The sequence below is a fragment of the Haliotis asinina genome, chromosome 1 (genome assembly GCF_037392515.1).
Source record: "Haliotis asinina isolate JCU_RB_2024 chromosome 1, JCU_Hal_asi_v2, whole genome shotgun sequence".
Lineage (NCBI taxonomy): Eukaryota > Metazoa > Mollusca > Gastropoda > Lepetellida > Haliotidae > Haliotis > Haliotis asinina.
Genome location: NC_090280.1, coordinates 78611273 through 78636517, shown reverse-complemented (window position 1 = coordinate 78636517; position 25245 = coordinate 78611273). Strand labels below are relative to the sequence as shown.

The 25245-nt window shown below is 39.9% G+C and overlaps 1 protein-coding gene and 1 long non-coding RNA gene across 2 annotated transcripts; both read right to left on the bottom strand.

The window, feature by feature from the left end:
* Window positions 1–1066: 1066 nt before the first annotated feature.
* LOC137283169 (potassium voltage-gated channel protein Shaw-like) lies at window positions 1067–12336 on the bottom strand. Its single transcript, XM_067814614.1, has 2 exons — window positions 11822–12336; window positions 1067–2019 (listed from the first exon to the last, which is right to left on the bottom strand). Exons 1-2 carry the CDS (start codon window positions 12260–12262, stop codon window positions 1132–1134), a joined length of 1329 nt encoding a protein of 442 aa, XP_067670715.1. The 5' UTR covers window positions 12263–12336; the 3' UTR covers window positions 1067–1131.
* Window positions 12337–12569: 233 nt separating this feature from the next.
* LOC137283179 (uncharacterized) lies at window positions 12570–21586 on the bottom strand. The gene is made up of 3 exons (XR_010956851.1): window positions 21496–21586; window positions 14344–14384; window positions 12570–12650 (listed from the first exon to the last, which is right to left on the bottom strand). It is a non-coding gene; the product is annotated as an uncharacterized lncRNA (long non-coding RNA).
* Between the last annotated feature and the right edge of the window lie 3659 nt (window positions 21587–25245).

The following is a 25245-nucleotide window of genomic DNA, read 5'->3' as shown; positions in this document are numbered from 1 at the left end:
GAACAAAGAACAATGAAATAATGTAATTGTATGACAAATCGTTTTTGTGAACATCTTAAGATATATATACAATGGACTTATAAGTTAATCTTAAAATGAGAAATCCCATGAAAAGTCAATTCGTAATACAATACGGATAGCAATTTCTGTTTGTTCGTGGCTGTGACGGCAATATTGCACTTCTCATATTCTAAAATGGCGCTCAACCAGGTTATCGTTGAAACTTGTACAGGACCCAATACTCTCCTGCCTCGTCTTCCACTGTAGATTACGTCAATGTGCAGTATGCATATATGTAAGTATGGTGCACTATAGTCAGTCAACGTGCAACTTGAAACATATTAAGTGTATATCAAAGGTGATATGTGGCATTTACAAGCGTGTGTATGGTGCTGGTGCTGTGGTTGAAACACCTTACTACGGAACTATACACCTGTGATTCCAACAATGGGCTTTTCTGACTAATATATCTGTTTGTACATCAACTTAGTCAGGGACTGTCTTGTCTGGACAAATGGGCATAACATCAATTTGTTGGGATTTGTACCAAACAAAATAACGCACAATCTCGTTTAAAATAGTTCATATAAATCCTTCTTGCTTAAACTGCTGTCGTCATTGCACAGTATTTTGCAGCTGAGTCAGATATTGTTCCAATGGCCTCATTTATATCTATGTTTGATGCATTGATTTGGAAGCATGTGTGACAAGGGACGAAAGTGGCCCCCTCGTCCAAAGCACAAGTAACAGTTTTTCACTGTTTCGTCCTTGGGCATGTCGGACATCTATGATCATGGGTTCAAATTCCATTCTACCCAGATTATGTCTCTAGGCTTGTCATCACCAAGACAGTGTTTGATATTTGATGCATGTATCACATCTAGCTTTTCTCCACACCAACTTGACACGCTGTGATATAATGGGATACAGTTCACAACAACGTTAAACCCATCCGTTGTATGTTCGATTTTGAATGAATTCCGAAACAAAACGTCTTCATAATGTGTCAAATATTCTTTCAGATGCGAGTTAGATTTTTGGAAAAGCATTAACTCAAGTACTCAGCCCCTGCACCTCAAAGATATCTAGTAGTCACTTCCTGACATAAGAACTCAGGTACCAAGGCTCAAACTAATCAGCTGGAGCATTACTGGGTGGATATTGGCCAGTTTTCAGAATTATGGAATGGGGATCTGTACCAGTACTGTTGCTTAATTTCAACCGTTCCGCCTCTATATCGTCGAGGCGTTTCCTTCGAATTCGCTGTTCGGCAGCTGGCATGTTTGAATAAAAAGCATCAAAATTGGACGCGATAATGGCAATAGGCATAGCAATTAGTAAAATTCCAGACAAAGAGCAGATAACTCCAACTACATATCCCGCCCAGGATTGAGGAAAGAAGTCTCCGTAACCAACCGTAGTCATGGTTATAATGGTCCACCATATTGCATACGGAATGTTACTGAATGTATCTGCTTTGGTGGCCACCTCCGCAAAGTAAGCAAGAGTGGCATATATGACAACAGCCATCGTTAAGGTAACCAAAAGCAGACCAAACGCACTTAAACTGGCTTTCATTGTGAATAGCAATAATTTCATAACATTGGACGACTTTCCTAGGTGGAATATACGCAACACGTTTAAGCAGAACAAGGCCCGTAGTACAGTATGAGCAGTATGAAATCGTTCAACTGCAGGTATGTGATCTAAAATGACTGCAAGCCACATAATTGATGCCAATACCATGTCCAGATTGTTCAGACCGAACGTAAAAAATCGTTTCTTTTCGGGGCAAATGGCAAACTTGATAAGCAGCTCAACAGTGAAGAACACCAAGCAGACAAGATCCAGGGTGTAGATGGTGCCTTTCATCTCAGATTTCAACAGCATTTCCAGGATGGAGTCGGTTTCGAGATGGGAATCGTCCTCCCTCAAAGGTTCCCGGAGTTGTGGTATTGTGTACAGACAGGCGATGATGACCACCATTGACACGAAGAGCATGTAGATCGTGAACCATATCTGAACATACATGAGGATCGTTAGAAACGCAACTTGTAAAGAACAGGGAAATGATCTTTGGAAAAAAAGTAAAGAAAAACAAAGAAGGTAGCATTACATCAATATTTTCAACATGATTTTTAGTTTCTGATTTCAAACCCAATATATCCCTTTATTCCCTTTATATTCATTTGATGTTTATGTTTGTATGACTATTTCGATCTTTCGATTGCAACATACTTTGAATTTAGACACGTCAGGACACGTCAGGATCTGATCTGCATGACACGTATATCAGTCATTAAACTAATGTCAAGTTTTAGTTTCAGACAAAACCTAAACAAACAACGGTTCATCAGTGACATCATATACCGGGTTGTGTTTCTCCAGATATTTTTCTTGTGCCTGCATATTGATTTCCCGAGGACTGTTTACCAGAATCTTGAAAACGACCCCATTTACAATTGTTAACGTCAAACGAACAAGTTAAACTTAAACAATTTTACCATCGTCGGTTCTCTGAAGAAAGTAACGTTTTCGTTCTTTTTCTTTAGATTAACCATTTAATTATTCTTTGAGGTTAAAGTTATTTAGGTATTAAGTTAAACTGAGGTTTGAGTGCTACAGTGTTTATGGTAACATATCAGTAATATGAAAAACGTTGTTGCGATACATTGCTCAATGTGCATATTTTCGCTCTCGGTTCACCCCAAAGACACTAGAAATGTCATGGCAAACATGGAACGAATTTCAATGCACATGTTCTGGACTGTGAATTTATAATCTATTAGTCTTTTCTTGAGTTTTCGGTCCGTACCTAGTATCATTGGTCGAATGGTCAGGTCGGGCAGTTTGGTTACTAACATTTTGTCGTACCCTGAATGTTTGATCCAAGTCATGCCGCCACACTGCAGGAGCATTGCTGAATTACAAGACTACAAGCTCTTTTATGAAAATTTGTAGCGATACGTTCATTCAGCACACTTGACTATTTTACGAAATCAAGTTGGAAAAGCTAGCAATGTTCTGTACCATGGATTTATATCAGATTTCCGGAGCATGGAAAGGGTTGAAAGAACAGAATGTTTGCAGGCGTCGCCTTTGTGCTTGCACGACTGCCCAAGACTCAAATCACGGAAAACAAATATCGCGCATTTCCATGTGTTTACTTTGCAGGGATGTTTGTACAGACGCCCGGATGTCGGTCAGGGGCCATTCGTTGTTCCGGGTTAGAGATAACTAATTTACGGTATTAATCCACATGATATTGTATCACGTAAGCGACTAAACTGACTTCACATCGCACAAAACAACCCGACGAATAGTCCAGAAAAATAAAAAAATGTAAATGTGTAAATAATAATGAAGACATCCATGACATTTTGTCTTATATTAGTATACCAACTTCTAAATGCCCCGCAAGAACTTCTACATACTGTTACCCGTGAAGGTCACAGGGTAGAATAGGTCTTCAGCAACCCATGCATGCCATAAAACGCGATTATGCTTGTGGTAAGAGGCGACTAACGGGATCGGGTGGTCAGGCTCGCTGACTTGGTTGACACATGTCATCGGTTCCCAACTGCGCAGATCGATGCTCATGTTGTTGACCACTGGATTGTCTGTTCCAGACTTGATTATTTACAGACAGTCGCCATATAGCTGGAATATTGCTGAGTACGGCGTAACACTAAAATCACTCACTCACTCAACATACTGTATTGTTATTATCGTATGACGGCAAAAACGTATTAGTGAGTGTTGCGTTTGGCTTTAGTTATCAATGGGATACGTTTATTGGTCGATGAAAGCAATTTGGAGTGAACTGTACAAGCCTGATACAAACATCAATAATGTGAAGATTAATGCGACACAATATGGTTGGTGATCTATAGCCCGTGTGTTATATTATTTTGTCTTCTTCAATTACATTGATTCGGGTTTACATGCTAGTTTTATGTTCATATCTGTGATTGTCTAGTATGTTTATTGTCTATTGTCAACAGGTTTTTTGTTTATGGAACAAACTGTTTTCAGTTTTCATTTTTTATTGGGTAAATTGTTTTCGTGGCTGAGATATTACCGATGTAACGTAACTGTCAACCAAGGTAATCCTCTGTATACCGGACTAGGAAAAACGGTCACCCATGAGATAAGCACCAATGCATCCAAAAAATTCACTAGTTCAGCTAAATAGTTCATTATTCTTAGACCCAAGAATATTCGGGTTAGAATTGCACTTCAGTCACCCATGCTTGGCAACTAATAGGATCAGCTGGACCCATGTCATCGTGTTATTCTAATTTCTTAGATGTATGCTGCTGATGCTGATAACTGGATTCTCTGTGATTATTTACAAATCGCCTCCATACCATCACTATGGATCAGGTAACAAAAATGAACAAACATATCCAGGACGTTACCCCCAGAGTTGGGCATGCTTGTTATCGCTCATGTCGTCAGTGTTATATGTCCACGCATAACGTAAGCATTAGGGTAGACCATGCAGCACCAAGAACCGTGCAAAACCAAGAACCATGCAACACCAAGAACCATGCAACACCTCTTAACATCACTGTAATTCTTCATAAAGTTGAAAGTGTTACTTTGTACTTGAAACTTCCCTCTTGTTTCATTCCTTGTGGACCCGTGAAGGCACAGGTAAGAACTGGCCTTCAGCAATCCATGGTTGTCGTAAGAGGCAACTGGAGGTAAGGCTCGCTCACTTGGTTGACAAGAGTATTTACAGACTGCCGAATATACCTTGATTATTTCTGAGTGCCTGAACTCACTCATTCCAGGTGCAGATGTTTGCACGTAATGGCACCCCTTTAATCACACTGGTATATGCATGTGTGACTACACTCTGTCCTTACTGCATAAGTCACAGGAAATCCCAGGGTCTACTGCTAATGAGGGTGACTTTCTACAATTGGGCTATTAGTTATGAATGATCAGCCGTTCTCAGCAGTGGTTCACTACAGTTAATCGCATGGAAATGTGGCCCTTCATTTACCATAACTAAACTCACCGTGTTTTTGTGTAAACATTTGGTAATCAAGAAATATTAATTGTCACATGAGAACATGTTCATTTCGCATTTCCATACCCGATGGTAATATATACTACAAACAAAAAATATCGAGACACACTTATAAACGACATGTTGGAACATGCGGTGAAGCATGTTTAGTTTGAGTGAAATGAAACTTTGTCAAAAACAGCGAAAAACAAGGGTCCTGAAACACACCATCACCATGTTTGAATCAAACGCCCAACACAAGAGCCTAGCGCAGGTGGAAGAAAGACTTCCCTTGCAGCGAGAAAGCCTGAAATGCATAACCGCTAAATGTAATAATTAGAATTTTATTTGTTTCATAAAAGAACTTGGTAAATTATCCCACACAGCGGACTAACATATCTGATGAAAATAACTGCCGGACAATTCAACAGCACTGCAACATTTGGTTTGACGAGCGAACGAGCGAACGGTCCAACATCAGAGGAAAACCACCACACCAGTTGGGTGGGGGTACCCACCATGACATCTAACTGTATGACATATATTTGTAAATAATCATGTGTAAACCAAACAAACAAGTGACCGATATCATCAGCATCAAACCACGCATTTGGCATTGAACCATGTCACAGTGATTAAAGACTCCGGGTACTCGGGGCCTCTTCGGACAAACGTACTCTCGGAAATGAGACATTTGTGCCTGCATTGTTACACATCTATGTATGGTAAAATGGAAAGCCGTGTCTCCCTACTTACACCGCACTTCAAACAATTGTAGGTATTAGATTAGTTGATAGATATTCACTACACGACATTGTTGTAAAGGACTCATCAATATATACCTGACCACAGCTGTTCAATCTCTTGTGTGTTCTCCCGACACATCAAAGTGTTCTGTAAGTACATGTACTACGTCCGAGAAGTCTGATGCATGTAATAGTGATAGCCTAGTGGTAAAAGCGTTCGACAGTCAATCCTCCGAAGACCCGGGTTCGATTTCCCACATAGGTACAATGTGTAAAGTTCATTTTAGTCCGTCGTGATGTTGCTGGAACATTGCTAGAAGTGGCGTAAAACCAATATCACTGCCTGCCTGCCTGCCTGCCTGCCTGCCTGCCTGCCTGCCTGCCTGCCTGCCTGCCTGCCTGCCTGCCTGCCTGCCTGCCTGCCTGCCTGCCTGCCTGCCTGCCTGCCTGCCTGCCTGCCTGCCTGCCTGCCTGCCTGCCTGCCTGCCTGCCTGCCTGCCTGCCTGCCTGCCTGCCTGCCTGCCTGCCTGCCTGCCTGCCTGCCTGCCTGCCTGCCTGCCTGCCTGCCTGCCTGCCTGCCTGCCTGCCTGCCTGCCTGCCTGCCTGCCTGCCTGCCTGCCTGCCTGCCTGCCTGACTCTTTCCAACTGTGGCAGGTCAAGAAAGGATGAAAACGTTGCGTCATGACACCATCAAGTCAACATACCTAGGACGTCCAAAGGATCATTGTGATCAGGATATACTCCTAGAATTCTCATGATATATTTGATCATTGTTGATACTGTTAATCAGCTTTTTAACATGCTTACTTAAGTAAATAGACATGTATGTTCATTGTTAGTGATTTAATCGTCTGATGAAATAACGATGGAGATAAACTTGGAATATTGACGGTTGATGTTACTTTGATATAATTCCTAGATTCCCCGAGACAGACTTAAGTCTGAGTTATGACTGAGTTTAGAGATTTTAATACTCAAATTGGAGAACATGCTGAACAAAAGTCATCAGAAGATGACATATCCCCCCGGCCCCTACATATTTGAAACGACAAATCGTCTGATGGTTACTTGATGTTTTTCAGATCAAGTATGAATCGTTTCCGTGGAAATCGTGAAAAATAAAAATGGCATAGATCTGTAAACATCACAATGCACCACTTCCGGATCTGTCTCATATTTCTGCCAAGATCTGTTGAAAGATATCAAGACGTTTTCGAGTTGTGCTCCGGAGCAAAACCCATCCCTCCCTTTTGAGACTATGTCCGAATCGTTTCCATGGAAACCGAGAAAATAATAAATCACAAAAAACTGTAAATAGCAAAATGCATTTCCCACAATGAACTGAAATCGATATTAAACTCAAACACAGTAGACAATTTGAGTTAGATTAGATAGATTATTTGAGTTAAAAAATCAACTGTTCCAAATTGTAAAACGTAAGTTTGTTTCGAGATTTGAGCCTGACAGTATTTGACCAGAATGCAAGTACCTATTTGCCTGTTTTGCTACGATGACTTGCCTCTGCGTGTGTTCTTGACGAGTGAAGTAGGATGCGCTCATCTTTCCATGGACACCTCGTATCATCACTGTTAGAGTGTGTTTCATCAACACATGTTTATGATGTAGTCAGCACCGTTTTAATTTTTGTTTTAAGTAACCTAATTTACAATATTAATCAAAATGTATCACATTAATTATCTTTCATCTTCTGTTATCACCACCAGTATCACCTTCTGTATTGCTAGTAAAGGCAGTACATATAATATAAAGATATAAAGATATGACATCTGTCACATCAACCTGATATACATTTATCGTCATGTTAGCCATGCGCAGCCATGCATGGTTGTGTGTTAATATTTATCTGAGTGACAAAATAAAAATATCAATACGTTTTTAATATAGCAGATTAAATTTGCCCACCCTGAATTGACGGTGTAATATCAACCCAGAACAACATAATCATGCTTTCTGTGACAATAGGCAAAGGCTTCTTCGTTGACAGTTAAAAACATGCACTTATTTTTCCCAGAGAGTGAATATCCAACACAAGTGATATGGAAGGTGACGCAAGCTCGAAGTGGGTCCTCCCCATGACTATGCAGATGCCATGGGAGGTTGTGCAAGCTAGACGTAGTGGATCTTCCCATGACTATGTAGATGACATGGGAGGTGGTGCAAGCTAGACGTAGTGGATCTTCCCATGACTATGTAGATGACATGGGAGGTGGTGCAAGCGAGACGTGTGGATCTTCCCATGACTATGTAGATGACATAAGAGGTGGTGCAAACGAGACGTAGTGGATCTTCCCATCGGTGTTCATACCTTCACGTCTCATCTCCCCTGAACATTATTGTCAAAGCCGTCCACATGCTACAAATAAGAGAGACATATGTACATGTTGGCCTTCCCGTTGTCCAAGTATAGCCAGCAGTGGATGAGGATGTCCTTACTCGACCATCAAGTCCTTGTCTTGGACCAAATGTTCCCAACAGGACCGAACGATGTACTTAAATGTCCATACAGGTCTTGTCATAGTTGAAATGATACCAACAGGGGAACATGATGCACTTGTACGTCCATAGAAGACCTTTCATGTGTCACCAACAGTAGATGATGATTATTAATAGCCTACATCCATCAAGGAGTTCTCACAAATCATGTGATACCAACAGGGGAAGATGAATAACCCACACGCCAATCAAGGCCTTCTCATAGCCCTTGTGTAACCCAAACGGGAAGATACACTTATATGCCAGTCAACGTCTTCTACAGCCTACATGTAGCTAACAGTGGAAGACACATATACGCGATAACCAACATCAGAGCATGATATACGTACACGCACATCAAGGTCTTCTCATAGCCAGTGTGTAACCAACAGCAGAGCATGATATACCAACACGCACATCAAGGTCTTCTCATAGTCAGTGTGTAACCAACAGCAGAGCATGATATACTAACACGCACATCAAGGTCTTCTCACAGTCAGTGTGTAACCAACAGCAGAGCATGATATACCAACACGCACATCAAGGTCTTCTCATAGTCAGTGTGTAACCAACAGCAGAGCATGATATACCAACACACACATCAAGGTCTTCTCATAGTCAATGTGTAACCAACAGCAGAGCATGATATACCAACACGCACATCAAGGTCTTCTCATAGTCCGTGTGTAACCAACAGCAGAGCATGATATACCAACACGCACATCAAGGTCTTCTCATAGTCCGTGTGTAACCAACAGCAGAGCATGATATACCAACACGCACATCAAGGTCTTCTCATAGTCAGTGTGTAACCAACAGCAGAGCATGATATACCAACACACACATCAAGGTCTTCTCATAGTCCGTGTGTAACCAACAGCAGAGCATGATATACCTACACGCACATCAAGGTCTTCTCATAGTCCGTGTGTAACCAACAGCAGAGCATGATATAACCAACAGCAGAGCATGACATACCTACACGCCCATAAAGACCTTCTCACAGGCCTCGAAAACCAAAAGTAAGAATGAATACTCAACATGCCCATCAAGACCTTCCGACAGCCCACGGGCACTTCTTGACACTTGTTCACGTGTTCATTGTGCTTGCTGTGTCCATAGCAAATCAAGTCTAAAACTGATATTAATTACGAACGAAACAATTTTTTTAAATGGCAAGATGGCTCACTTAAAGATTATTCACGCTGTGATTGATTCTACACAGTGCATTCAGAACTCGTATGTGCATCATTGCAATCGGAAAAATCAACCTCCATTTGTTGATCTCAAGGCTATTTACGCATATTTTCTGATATATTGATGAGTATATAATGGCATCTGTCCTTGGCGGAACAGTTGGAGATTAAAATAGAACTACATTCGATATCGTAGAGTTTAGATAAATATCCACAGGCGTTAAACCTGCAAGTCTGATATACTGTTTCATGCTGATAATCAGTGAATTCTTTAACAGTTATTTCAAGGAGCAAATTATTTGGGTATTATTACCTATACTTATCTTGTTTAAATGCGTATTGATAAACATTAACTGTTAAATGTATCTTTGATAAAACAAATAAGAAACTATGGGATGACCAGACGTCAAGTATCAAATCTGATGCCAAATTCAGTATGGCGAGTCGAAAAGCATAGTGGGTAGCTTGGCAAAGTAGAGTGGGTAGGATTGTTTGATGTATTATGTAATTATGTATTAATTACCCTAATTCCCTATGTATAAATAGGAGTACTTTGTTATTCAACGCAATACTATAAAGGAACTTAAGGATAATAGTAACAAACACGAACCGTGTAGCCAGGGTAGAGATGCCTAAAGGTAAGAGAGTATAAACAAACGACAGAAACGAGCAACCACGTCATGGCGCAAGCGTGTTAAACCAATGTTTAAATGAAATGGCCCAGCTATGATGGTATGAGTCACGATATGGCTGAAATATTGCCGATATGACTTAACTCACTTAACTTAAGTCTTAACTCACTCACTGTGATGGTATGAAATGTCCCTGTGGCATAAACTGATAAACAAGTTGTGCATATTCTGATGTATTTTGAGGATTACACGCATATGATACAGACATGTCATGAACTAAAGTTCCCTAAGCATCATACCAGTTTCTAGGGTCGTGTTATGCGCCAATGTAGGAACATTCCAGTAATATCACGCCGGAGGACACCAAAACGTCCTTCAGATATTGTATTCATCAAATCGAGACAGTGCTTTGGTGTGTCCTAACCTTTGAGCCATCTGGCCACACCACCGCTGCGACTTAAAATTTATAATCATACATACGCAGAAAAAAACACACTCTTGTGTCAAGGTTGCATCTCAATATTCGCACACAAAGTTGGGCGTTATTCCTGTCGCTAAGAGCATATAAAATCAAGTTAGAGAGGGGGTTATTGTAGTCCTCAAACTACAATTTTTCTTCGCATACAGGAGCAATGGTATTCGCTGTGAGGTCTTTTCCGGAGTATAGTTTGATGGTCAGTTGTTCGAAGCTAAATTCAGCAATACGTCAGCAGCATGACGACAAATTGTAAATATCAGTCTTTATTTTGTTGGATGCAGACATCTTTTAGCTAAACTTTTGCTCTGTGCGGCTTTAAAACGGAAGCAAAGACATGTGGCTTAGCGTCTTTCACGAAGCTCAATGATAATAGACCCGTGAAGGTCCCAGGGTAGAATAGGCCTTCAGCAAACCATGCTTGCCATAAAAGGCGACTATGCTTGTCGTAAGAGGCGACTAACGGGATCGGGTGGTCAGGCTCGCTGACTTAGTTGACACATGTCATCGGTTTCCAACTGCGCAGATCGATGCTCATGTTGTTGATCACTGGACTGTCTGGTCCAAACCGGATTATTTACAGACCGCCGCCACATAGCTGTAATATTGTTGAGTGCGGCGTAAAACTAAACTCACTCACTCAGTGATAATATCACTGGAACCCATTAAAATGTATAGACCCAGGTATGATTTTCTTCATTGGTACAATGTTTGAAACCCGTTCCTGAAGTCACCCGCCGCTAATATTGGTGGAATATTGCTAAACGACGAGTAAAACCACACTCAATCACCCACTACCTGCAATAGTTCTCTCTGTCGGCTTCACTACTATACTATGTTAAACTTAACCTTTGAGTGAGTGAGTGAGTAATGAAATAATAAAGTAACGCCAGGTGGACAATATTTCAACCAAAGAGTGAAGAGTCAAATATATACTGAAATTTTAATTTGTATAAACATCGAAAATCGTGTTATCGAATAACAGCTAATATCTAGCTCAGGAAAAAAATGCAAAAATACAGAATTCAGAATTAACCATACGAATTTTTAAAAAATGATAAGAGACCGATAGCTAGCAACGGGTTTAAACTCCCATACATATGCACCGTGGGGATTTATGATACTTTTGTTCCCTCGCATCCCAAACAGGATTTATACCATCCCTCATGCTAACGATTGAACACATTTTCGCATTTTATGTAAACTGTACACATATTCTGCGATTGAAAACGGATATTCTGTGATTTACGTGGTGTTACCTTTGAAACAATGGAGTGCTGGGGGAACTCCATAGTCATCCAAAAGTGCTGCCTCGTGGTCAGTTCCTCTCTTTTGACGAAGGGATGTTCGTTCAGAGACCTCTCTATCACGTCTATCACAGCCTTGGCCTTCAGTGTCGTTGTGTATGTCTTCCAGCAGCATTCGGATATCAACGATTCGTCAATCTGCCAAAAGTCCAGTTCTGTTTTCACTGTAAAACTGCAAACATTTTTTGGAAGATGTAGTTCTCCAGTGCGATACAGGTCGAAAATTGACAGCATCACTTTTGGATTTCTGTCGAAAAAGAACTCGTTTTCCTCCGGATTGTACTCTGGCCATTTTTCGGTCAGACGTCCAAGCTTTGTCTGCGGAAACCGTAGTAGAACGCTTTTACGAATTGTGAATTTTTTCCCTGACACGTTTATGTTTACTATATCCATCGCTGGTCAACAATTACTGGTCGCGGCTTGAATTACATGCTATTTGGGCGTCCAAATTGAACCTTGTGGCTCTTCAATGGAGGTTCAGTCAGGAACTGACGTCTTTTGAGTGACGATGAACCAAAGGTTAAGCTTTTGTTACGAACCCGTAGATTTGAGAATGCAACACTGCTGAAGAACTTTTGCAAGAAAGGAAATATTTCAATGGTGAGAGAAACCGTTCGAAATCTGGGCGACTGGAGCCGCCCGCCGTATATTACTGCATTCGGTGCTTCATAGGTAATTGCACAAATGATTGGTCGTCCAGCAAAATGACAAATCAATTATACTCTCCACATGTTGATAACTGATTAGTATATGTTTGCCCAGACTTGCCCCGGCCTTGCGCCTGTAAGGAAAGAAAATAAACATTAGCGTACTACATCAATGGAAGCTGAGATTTAAACGATATCGTTTATAGATAAACGGTCATATTAATCAAGGCATAGTTGTGGGAAAATATGATTTAGATAATTGACGGTAATTAACGAATTACTTTGCCAAGATTGAGAAACCGCAAGACCCACTTTTGTCAGGAAGTATAAGTATTTATGAAGATAGAGTACTACTACACTTTTTGTATATACACAAAATGTCAGTAATATTAATAATGTGATATATCTTACTAAGTCTTCATGAACACCTTCTGTACTCCGATAATTAGCTAATACAAATCATTGGCAATTTAGTTTTCAGTATCATTCATAAGATAAGACTTCATGGTGCGCACTCTCTGAAATATGATTGCGGCTTATACACAGTGAACTACATTTACAGCGAATTGAAGAGGGCACTATTTTTGTCACTGATACTGTTAATTTTCAAGAATCTGTTCTCCAATAAACTTCGTCAGATTGGATGTCTCTATAAAACGAACTGTTACCGTTGAAGTATTAACAGACACGCATTACAAAGTCTCAATTAGTCCATCCAGATTTCCACAGCTAGATTAGTTTGATTTGTTTAACGTCGCACTCAGAAATATGTCATTTATATGGCGGTGGTCTGTAAATAATCGAGTCTGGGCCATACAATCCAGTGATCACCAGCATGAGCATCGATCTACGATACTGGGATACGATGACATGTGTCAACCAAGTCAGCGAGCCTGACCACCCGATTACGTTGGTCGCCTCTTACGACAAGCATAGTCGCCTTTTATGGCAAGCATGGGTTGCTGAAGGCCTATTCTACCCCGGACCTTCACGGGTCTAATCTACTTGGTATCCAGTTAATGAGGAAAGGTCTGGCTAGTGTTAATGAAGATGCTGTATTAAGCAAGCATTGTAAGTATGAGTGACTGAAGACCACGTCTGACCCGGATTTTCACGTGTCCACAGTTAACTTGTTTGCGTTGTTTTCTGCTTGACAAAGGTGCAAGAATCTCTACCGAAATGTCGCACTATCGTAATATTGAAGTTGTTATCCATAAAATTTGTCAATCTTGGTCCACAGTTAAATAAACGGTCTCCATCGTGACCACGAAGGAGAGTCAACATATTTTATTACTTCCTCAAATGTTAACATGGACATAGCACGTGTATATCTAAGGACATATCAAACAAATCTAAAACGGAAATTGTGATGAGATTAACCAAAATTTTCTTTCATTTGCAAAGATCGTTTATCGTTCTTTCTCTGCCTGTCTCCATCGGCAGGGAATGTGCATACACTTTTTATATCAAGCAGATGTAAATCAAATATTTCCAATGAGTTCTAATGCAAAACTGATGTGTTAAAATGTTATTAGCTTATTTAGTATATGACAAACAAAGCTCTATTCAAGACCCTACTTCAAAATGGAGGACAACAATGAATATCATGCTTAATTACTGCAACCAGATAGCTACTTTCTTTCCAACATCCTTTTTTCGAGAACGCCTGGTAACATAGTGATAATCTTAAGTAATATTCACCCCATGTTCGCCACTGACGCCGAAAGGAACCTGTTTTGCTTTCTGTTTTTTCTTACTCCTGGAAATATTCGATAAACGACACAATGTTTGAATTCTCAAATATTTTGTCACAACGATACAACTTACCTTTAACATCCAGTAGATGGGGAAATCCAATTTGAAGGTGTCTGAAAACAAATGATAATGTTGAGTGCTTGAGTGAGTTAATATATATTGTCACTGAAATGTTGCAGCCATATCGTGAAAAGAACAATTAATCTTTACATTTAAGATCAATAAAATTAGAAAATACCTGTTGTCGAAAAACAGTAAAACTACTAAAGTATCCCAGATATTAAGGTAAAACTATCATGCTATCAAAAAAGGATATTATTAAAGAGAAAAAAAACCTATACAAAAACAGGCAATAGATCGCCAACAATTAACGGTAAATCACATCACTACAGACCATATGATCACGTTGAAGTTTTCTTTCCGAAGAAAAATAAAAAAAATATAAAAAATAAATACATAGTACTAAGAAACATAGCATTACTGTAAAAACGTATTTTTATGTAATGAAGTAACGGTTATACCTGCATGTCAATGTGGAAATATGACATTTTTGCTGAAGTAAATGTTATGTGCTGTATATCGAGGTAAGCTGATTGATATTCATCGATATACACTAGGCTGTTCTACAGGGTACAATCGATAACTACATATTTATTTAGGTCGCCTTCAACCGCCCACGCAAAGCACTGCTTTAATTTCATAACATTTTTCAGCGAACCTGGCTTTTTATATAGTAAGTAAGTATAGTAAGTTTTACGCTTGTGTCTTGTGCAGAAAGGGTGGTAAACTGTTATTTGTTAGTGACGAGTTATTTTTGGCCTTAAAGTCTTTTGGAATAGGTAACTTGTATATATGTAAGTTGAATGGAATTGGACGCATCAGGTTTATTTCAAGACAGCGAATGTGTACGTAATAGACGACAGTTTCAGTGATGTAGCTGCGTTTTACACGGCACACTCAGTGAGTGAATTTAGTTTTACGCCGCACTCAACAATATTAGAGCTATATGGCGGTCTGTAAATAATCAAGTCTGGACCAGACAATCCAGTGATCAACAACTTGAGCATCGATCTGCGCAAATGGGAACCGATGACATGTGTCAACCAAGTCAGCGAGCCTGACCACCCGATCCTGTTAGTCACCATTTACGACAAGAACAGTCGCCTTTTAGATCAAGCATGGGTTGTTGAAGGCCTGTTCTATCCAGGAAGCTTCACGGGTCAAAGGCACACTCAGTCGACAAGGAGATAACAGGGTTGTGACAAAACCGACATCTACGACACAGAAATATCTGCTAAAAAGCAGAGATAATTATATGATCTCGTGAGAATAATTCAGTGAATCACTATCAAATAAAAAAAAATAGCCTTGTCCAAAACCATGCAAAGGCAAGGCAATGTTTTTTTAATTGAATATACAAACACCGGAGCTACCAGAAGAAGGCAAAAATGTGTAGCCATTCCTCTTTTCATTCTTATACTTTCTTCTGTACCAGTGAATATGCGGATTTGAAGATACGGGTTTGAAGATCCGGGTTTGAATTGGTCTTCAGTAACCCACGCTTGTCATAAGAGGCGACTAACGGGACCGAGTGGTCAAGCTCGCTGGCACGGTTCACATGTCATGGTATACCTATTGCGTAGATCGGTGTTCATGCTGTTGTTTTGTCCAGATTATGTACAGACCGCCGTCATGTAGATCAAGCTGAAATATTGCGCGGTGTTAAACAACAACCAAACCATACTTTCTTATGTATGTCTTTTGAATCACTTTGAATATTTGAGCATATGATATAATCTGTGTAACGGACATAACTAATAACGAAAAAAAGGGAAAAGGGTCACACCGGATCCATGCCATTGAAAAGCCAACTTGAACGTTTCATTTACAAAATTCACATAGATGTTGGTTACTGGGTAAGTATGTATGTGTGTGTTTATGTGTATGTATGTGTGTGTGTATGTATATATGTGTGTGTATGTGTGTGTGTGTGTGTGTGTGTGTGTGTGTGTGTGTGTGTGTGTGTGTGTGTGTGTGTGTGTGTGTGTGTGTGTGTGTGTACATATAGGAAGAATACATAACATACAGTATATATCAGCCCCATCAGTCAAAGGCTGGCTGGTACATCAGCATGTGATCCAGATTCGAACGGACCAAGTGGTTGGCCATGCTAGAATGGTGCAATATACATCGCTTGTCCGGACCTCGTTTATACGGACACTTTTGGTTGATTATTCAATGGTGTTTGTGACTTTAGTTTTACGCCGCACTCAGCAAATGTTCTAGCTATATGACGGCGGTCTTTAAATTGAATCTGGACCAGACAAACCAGTGATCAGAATTATGAGCATCGATCTACGCAAGTGGAATACGAAGAGATGTGTCCTATAATGCCCAATCTCGTTAGTCGCCTTTTAGCGCAAGCATGGGTTGCTGAAGACCAGTTCTAACCCGTATCATTAAATGAGTATGCTGAGCTGTGAGATATTGATCTGGTGGTCTGAGCAATTCTTAGTCATGTTTTTGTGGCGATTTTTTCATCCTTTTCACAATAAAAGAATCGGGTCAAGGGTAACCACAGTGATAGTATCAGTATGTTGTTACAGTGGTTGAATCGTTTACAAATGTTCACCGCTTGTCTCACAAAACAACTAATTTAGAATGATGAAGCAAATTATGGTTAATAATGACACTATTAATCTAACAGGCACTCCAATGTAGCATGCGAATGATTAAAATGCTAAATTCAATAAATTAGATCACAATATCTGTGAAATAGAGATATCTAGATGAGTATCTCACGCAAAACTTCATAACTCGTATCCATTGTGAAATGGATACGATGACACCAGGTGTTCGCTCGTAATAAAGTCGTTGGTCATAGCAGCAGTAGGTAGTGGGACTTTATAATGTCCACTTGTGTATAGCTGTTTCACGCTTAACACAGCAACATTCAACTATACATGACCTCGTAGGTAAACGAGTTTGGATCAGATAACCCAGATCTGCACAATAAGCCGCGGTTTCCGCAATTCAGATACCACATAATGCATCAGCCAAATCAGTGAGTCTGACCACCCAATCCCTTCAGTCGTTTCTTTAGATGAGTAGGTATTGTTTTACGCTTCTTTTAGAAATATTCCGGCAATATCACGGCACCAGAAACGGGGAATCGAACCCGGGTCTTCAGCGTGACGAGCGAACGGTTTAACCATTAGGCTATCCCACCGCTCTTTCTTTCGATGATAAAAATGTATGAGAGCACCCACACCCAGTGTATTTATATGAACATCGTTATGTCCAGCGATTAGTGATTTAGTCAGAGTCCATGGTGATGTATTTATCAAACTTTAACTTTTGCAAAGAATACTCCTTTACGCTAGTTACTGATTTGGATTAAACATATATGGACAATGATTCGGGTGTATAACTTGTCAGTTAAACCATGGATTGAAAACAAAAAGTTCACAGTCATAACATATTTGTCATTCATGGATCTCACAACCAAAGGTAATCACCCTCAAACGAACGATAAACGCAGTCGAGTATCAGATGACATGATCTCCTGACCTCACGAAGGGACGTAACTCTACACAACACTTTTGCGTAATGCAGATACGCACAGGAATCTACTTCTCCCATGTCACATAACGTCGACGTCATACTATTTTGTTTGATTGAACTTCCAAATTCCAGGGCCCAAATGTATCTGTCACAACTTGTGGAGATGTAGCAACGGTTTCATGTCTAACGATGTCTCTAATTTTTCAAATATGAATGAAGCGTGAACATTTAAATAGGTAAATGTGTGTTGCTTTATTGACACATCTTGGCTCACGTTCCTATTATCAAGGCAAATATGAATATTTTAAACTTGTGCAGCAGGATGAGGCGTATATCCTTTGCGGAAAATGCCAGTCAGTGAGGAGATGACAGCTGTTGCACTGACATCTATCCACAACACAGACTAGGTCTCTTGAAAACCATGGTCATACATCACATAGATTAAATTGAAATAATACATGCATTAGTGTATATACATATTTGCGAATACAGTTAATCGGCAGTCACACATACGTAATCGATAATTACGTACATATACAGTATATATCAACCCTATCAGTTACAAGGCAATCTCGCACATCAGCATATGTTCCACATTCAGACGTTCCATGTGGTCTGACCTCGTTTATAGACACACTAGATGATTATTGATTGGAGTAAGTGATTGAGTTTAGTTTTATGCCGCACACACCTCACCTTAGTGAGAAAGAAAAGTAGGAATCCGTACGATCCGTAGCCCCAGTATATTAACACTGACCTATATGGCGTCGGTCTGTAAATAATCGAGTCTGGACCAGAGATCAACCTCATGAACATCGATCTAAGCAGTGGGATACGATGACATGTGTCAACCATATCAGCGAGCCTGACCACCCGATACCATTAGTCGCCTCTTACGACAAGCATGGGTTGCTGAAGATCAATTCTAACGCTGATCTTCACGGGTCCTTAGTGACTGGAACGTGTATATAGAATTGAATGGCAGTAATGAGTGAATGAGTTAATTTCATGTCGCCTTGTCATTGTTTCAACCATGTAGTTATGATCAAGTATAAACATATACACAACTCTGAATATACAATTATACTCAAAAGCAACTTTTCATGTACACATTTTACCTTTTGCTTAAATTAAGAACGGGAGTAGTAGCAGCATTATTTACAATTTAGAGAGAGTGAGTGAGTGAGTTTAGTTCTACGTCGCACTCAGCAATATTCCAGCTATATGGCGGCGGTCTGTAAAGAATCGAGTCTGGATCAGACAATCCAGTGATCAACAGCAATTGGAAACCGATGACATGTGTCAACCAAGTCCTGTTAGTCGCCTCTTACGGCAAACATAGTCGCCTTTTATGACAAGCATGGGTTCCTGAGGGCCTATTCTATCCCGGACCTTTACGGGTCTACAATTTAGAAATCGGTTATGAGGATAGTATTTACTATCTACAACACTGACAAATGATGATACTATTTACTATCTACAACACTGCCAAATGATGATGCTAGTTACTATCTACAACACGGCCAAATGATGATAGTATTTACTATCTACAACACGGCCAAATGATGATGCTAGTTACTATCTACAACACGGCCAAATGATGATACTATTTACTATCTACAACACGGCCAAATGATGATACTATTTACTATCTACAACACGGCCAAATGATGATACTATTTACTATCTACAACATGGCCAAATGATGATACTATTTACTATCTACAACACGGCCAAATGCGAAGAGGCAGTAATGGGGACTGGTGATTCGATAACAAGAAAAGGTGTCAGAACCAACATCAGTCCGCGTGTATAAATTAACAAGGATGCATTTTATCATGGATAGTGAGTGAGCTTACACTGTACTTTGGGCGGTGTGGTATCCAAAGTGGTAAGTGCATTGTCTACATTATCTATACAATGGCTGTAGAAGCCAAAGAAGTGAAACCTATTACTGATGTAGATTTACAATATTGTTAACATATCTACACCGACTATATTGATTACTACAATAACTATTACCTTAACGTTGGGATCAAATACTTCCTGCACATTTGCATCTCCTGTTACAAAGTACTTGCTATCACCAACGTCCTGCAACACCGATTTGGTTGCCAGTCAGTCGTCCAACCGACTCACATATAAGTTGTTTTCTACAGTGCTGATAGCAACATACATGTTGTGTTCTACTGTTCTGACAACGCCACCGACCAACTGAATTAGCCACCTTTATGTGTTCTATGTTCACAACAACATATATGTTGTGTTCTACTATCTTGACAACAACATATATGTTGTGCTCTACTGTGTTGACGGCAACATACATATTGCGTTCTACAGCGTTGACAGCGCCACCGGATAGCAGACTCAACTAATTTTATGTGTTCTGCTGTCTTGGCAACAAGATATATGTTGTGTTCTACCATCTTGACAACAATATGTATATTGTGTTCTACTATCTTGACAACAACGTATATATTGTGTTCTACCATGCTGACAACAACATATATGTTGCGTTGTACCATGTTGACTGCTGAAACAACACTGGATGCGACTTCGTCTTAACATACACGATAACCACTCTGACAATGTGTTTGGCCATGTTAACAGTGTCAACTAGCAATCTGACACTGCAACAATGAGTGTGTATTCCACCTCTGTGTCAACATCTATTCACTGTGTGACAATCCACAACGTTTTCCGCAACGTTGTGAACGCCCACCAACCATCTGACACAAGATAGGCATTTTTCTGCAATGCGACACTGCCCACTAACCAACTGACGCAAAAGCACGTTTTAACAACGTTTGACAACGCTCTTCAACCAGTTTACATAACATTTCGTTTTCTGCAATTCAGATTACACATTAAAATTGATGAAAGACTGACTAGGTTTTTCTTCTTCGCAAAGAACAACCACTAACCAACTGTTGCAACATCGCGCTGTTCATGTGCGTTATCCGTTACTTCACATATTGACAAAACATGCCCCATAGCATCAGTAAAATGTGATTTCATGTACATTCATTATTGGAATACGATTTCAATACCATAACACATGTAAACGTGCCACAATTGCTGAATCTACAATATGTTGATTATTATCTGTGTTGATTACAAATAGTGAAAACGCACAATAAACAAAAAAGAGGGAGAAGGGAGAGAGAGGGTTGCATATAGAGAGGGGGGGGGACACGGAGAGAGAAAGAGTGAGAGAGAAAGAGTGAGAGAGAAAGGGAGAGAGACAAAAAGAGGGGAGACAGCGGGAGAGGGAGAGGGAGAGTTGGCAAAGATATATAACGAGAGAGGTGACAGAGAGAGGGGAAGAGAATCACAGAGAGAAACAGAGAGGGGCAGGATGAGAGAGACAGATGGGGAGAGAGAGAGAAAGAGAGAGAAAAAAGAGGGAAGAGAGCGGGAGAGGGAGAGGTGGTAAAGATGTATAACGAGAGAGGAGATAGAGAGAGGGGAAGAGAGACATACAGAGAGAAACAGAGAGGGGCAGGATGAGAGAGAGAAGGGGGAGATGTGGAATTGTGAAAGGGAGGTACAGAGGGTGGGGGGTGGGGGAGAAACAGGCAGTGAGAGGGTGGGAGAGAGGATTAAAGGATTAATATTAACGTGTATAGAACCTTCAGAAGTAGATATCAAAGAGTATACCTTGTGTTCTACAGTTGATCGGTGTCTGTTTGGCCATGTGCTCCGGGAATCCAGTCCTCCAGGCTACTACACCCTCCTCCTGTCAGTGTCAGCCCTCCTGTCAACCTTCAACTAGAGGACTAAAACCTATGTTCACAGCTGTACACATGACTGTAAAACCTTATATGGACTGTAAGCAAGCGCTGGAAATCTAGGCTGCAACATCTGCCGCAACACGTGACCTTCTTCGTGGATAATTTTGTCAGCTGCAATACGTTTCCTTTTCATATGCAAATGGGGCCTTTCTCTGACGCTGGAAAACCTGATTAATAAAAGGTATATTTTTCAGCTTTTTCTGATTAATGCCCGTGCGGTGTTAAAGTATAGCACTAGAAGTGCATGGAAGAGTGCACACACTTTCATGTGGTAATGGAAGATGATATTCTGAGATATGTATATTAGGACAATATAGTCGACGAAATCAACACATATAATGGGTGTAGGTGAGAGTATGAAAGGTGTATCTGGTGTTTACATCTGAGTAAGTATATATAGATCAGGATGGCCAAATTATTCGAAACCTCGTGCATGTATAGCATTTTCTGTAATTATTCAATTTAACATTTTACGGGGTAAAAATGCATTGAATAAATATTTAAATGAGCTTGATTCTGATATAAACCAACAGCACGAGCGTTACCATTTAATATTTATTTGCTCCTGAAAAGCCCAAAGTGCTCAAAATACTACTGTAATGTTTTATTTGGATCTAAGTTTCAGAAGACATCAGTCAGTCACCAATGGGAGAGAGAAATAGTGAAATAATATAGAATGATAGATATGGAATGGAGGAATATAAAATAAATTCCGTTTCGATCAACTGATAATGCCCAGTTACGATGGTTTAAATATAGCATTATTAACAGAATTCTTCCACTTGACAAAATGTGTGTGTAAGATTGGATATTTAAACTCTCCTGTATGTACAACGTGTGATAAGTTCATTGCATATATTTGTTGTGTTTTCTGAAATTGTGACATAGTAAACTAGTTCTGGATCGAAGTACAAAGTTTGATAAACAGCAAGACGGAAATCAATAGACAGTGTCTGTTGAGTCTTCATCTCCAGTAATGAAATACACAATTGCAAGTTTCAAAGTTTAACTTAAACAAGACAGTTCAAGGAAAACTTTCCTTCGCTTGGAGTCAGAGGTAGTTGACAAATTACTATTTACAATTAACATAACAAAGGCCATAGCTTACTCTAACTGTGATTACATTTTGTTTTATAAAATGTTGGTCTAATTAACATAAGCTGTATGTCTGAACCATTTTATTCAATAACCGATTTCGATGAAACTTGTTTATCGATGTATGGCATTGTTTGTTTAACGCTCCACTCAGCAATATTCAAGATTTATGGCGGTGGTCTGTAAATAATCGAGTCTGGACCAGACAATCCAATGATCAACAACAATTGGAAACCGAGGACACATGTCAACCAAGTCAGCGAGCCTGACCATAGTCGCCTTTTATGGCAAGCATGGGTTGCTGAAGGCCTATTCTACCCCGGACCTTTTTACGGTTCGACATCTTGAACATCGATCTACGAAAATGGGATACGGTGACATGTGTTACTCAAGTCAGCAAGTCTGACCTGATCCCGTTTGTCACCTCGAACCAATTCTAACTCAGATCATCACGGGTGACAAAAATACCTAGAATCCTTGCAAAGATATACATTCATGTGTGCAGCATATACGACACAAAATGCCATTTCTCTTCCATTGCATTTGTCATAAGTGTTGATATTATGACAAACAATTACCACTAATGTTTTTTTTTCTCAGAATGCAAATTTCAAGTGCGGTGTCGTCAGTGTTTGTACATACTACCTTTCATCTACCTCCATGGATGCAATGGCCCTGCTAAGTGTTTTAAACTTTGTTTGGTAAGGCCCTCATTGCGACTGAGTGACAAACGCCCGTTTTGGGATTTCTTAAACAAGATAACTACAATCCACGTAAACATGTAAGTATCATGTCTGTACAAACTATGTTAACCTATTTACACAATTGGTTGTTTAAATATAAAGTGATATCGAGAGTGGGTGAGTTCATTTTGACCAACCCATACACTTCTACATGTTTCCTAAATGCGCCAGTAACGTAATATCTTGAGTAGGAGACTTCATTTTGACCAACCCATACACTTCTACATGTTTCCTAAATGCGCCAGTAACGTAATATCTTGAGTAGGAGACTTCATTTTGACCAACCCATACACTTCTACATGTTTCCTAAATGCGCCAGTAACGTAATATCTTGAGTAGGAGACTTCATTTTGACCAACCCATACACTTCTACATGTTTCCTAAATGCGCCAGTAACGTAATATCTTGAGTAGGAGACTTCATTTTGACCAACCCATACACTTCTACATGTTTCCTAAATGCGCCAGTAACGTAATATCTTGAGTAGGAGACTTCATTTTGACCAACCCATACACTTCTACATGTTTCCTAAATGCGCCAGTAACGTAATATCTTGAGTAGGAGACTTCATTTTGACCAACCCATACACTTCTACATGTTTCCTAAATGCGCCAGTAACGTAATATCTTGAGTAGGAGACTTCATTTTGACCAACCCATACACTTCTACATGTTTCCTAAATGCGCCAGTAACGTAATATCTTGAGTAGGAGACTTCATTTTGACCAACCCATACACTTCTACATGTTTCCTAAATGCGCCAGTAACGTAATATCTTGAGTAGGAGACTTCATTTTGACCAACCCATACACTTCTACATGTTTCCTAAATGCGCCAGTAACGTAATATCTTGAGTAGGAGACTTCATTTTGACCAACCCATACACTTCTACATGTTTCCTAAATACGCCAGCTGGATTCACTGATGTTGTTTGAACATAACACAAATGATCAAACAAGCATTTACATCAGGTTCTATATATCTAATCTAAATCTTATCGTGGAATAATTCTACCTGCACGCAATGTGCTCCATGTATACTCACATGCATAAAATATGCATGCATATGTTAATAAGTGCTTCCATAACTCCATATCTTGCTGTTTCAAATCATGTTCATAGATGAGTGGGGTAGCCTAGTGGTTAACGCGTTCGCTCGTCACGCTGAAGACCCGGGTTCGATTCCCCACATGGGTACAATGTGTGAGGCCCATTTTCTGGTGTCCCCGCTGTGATATTGCTGGAACGTTGCTAAAAGCGGCGTAAAACTAAACTCACTCACTCATCAAATAAGAGGCGCGATAATAAGGTTTTTGTATATGTTAACAAATATTTCACGTGCTTGTAGGTAAATATCTGCATCCTTTACACGAGAGTTATCGGACCGTACAGCATGAAGATATCGAGGACGTTATGTATGTAAATACACAGATATTGTAGGAAAGGGGAATAGAATGATCGGATTGACATTTTAGTGTGAAGTAATGCATTTGTAATTGTGTAGACAGGAATTTTATCAGTGATTATAGCATGAAATATACAATTCGATATTCGTCATTTTCCCTGACCTACATTCAACACATACAGCATTTCACTGTTGATTGTGTTAAGCTTTTGCGAAACATTATTGCATATATTTACTGAGACTACGTGCTTTAAAGGTTCTTTACCCTACAACCCTCACTTTTAAAGGGTATATGCTGAGGGAAAACCAAAAGACTCAACCAAACAAGTAATAGAATTTGTACTTTGCCAAGAAAGTGAAAGCCCAAATATGACA

Excerpts from the sequence above, each read along its gene's own strand:
- LOC137283169 (XM_067814614.1), bottom strand. The coding sequence starts at position 12,262 with ATGGATATAGTAAACATAAACGTGTCAGGGAAAAAATTCACAATTCGT. Across the intron at positions 2,020-11,821 it reads AGCACTCCATTGTTTCAAAG|ATATGGTTCACGATCTACAT; the intron begins GTAACACCACGT and ends ATGTATGTTCAG.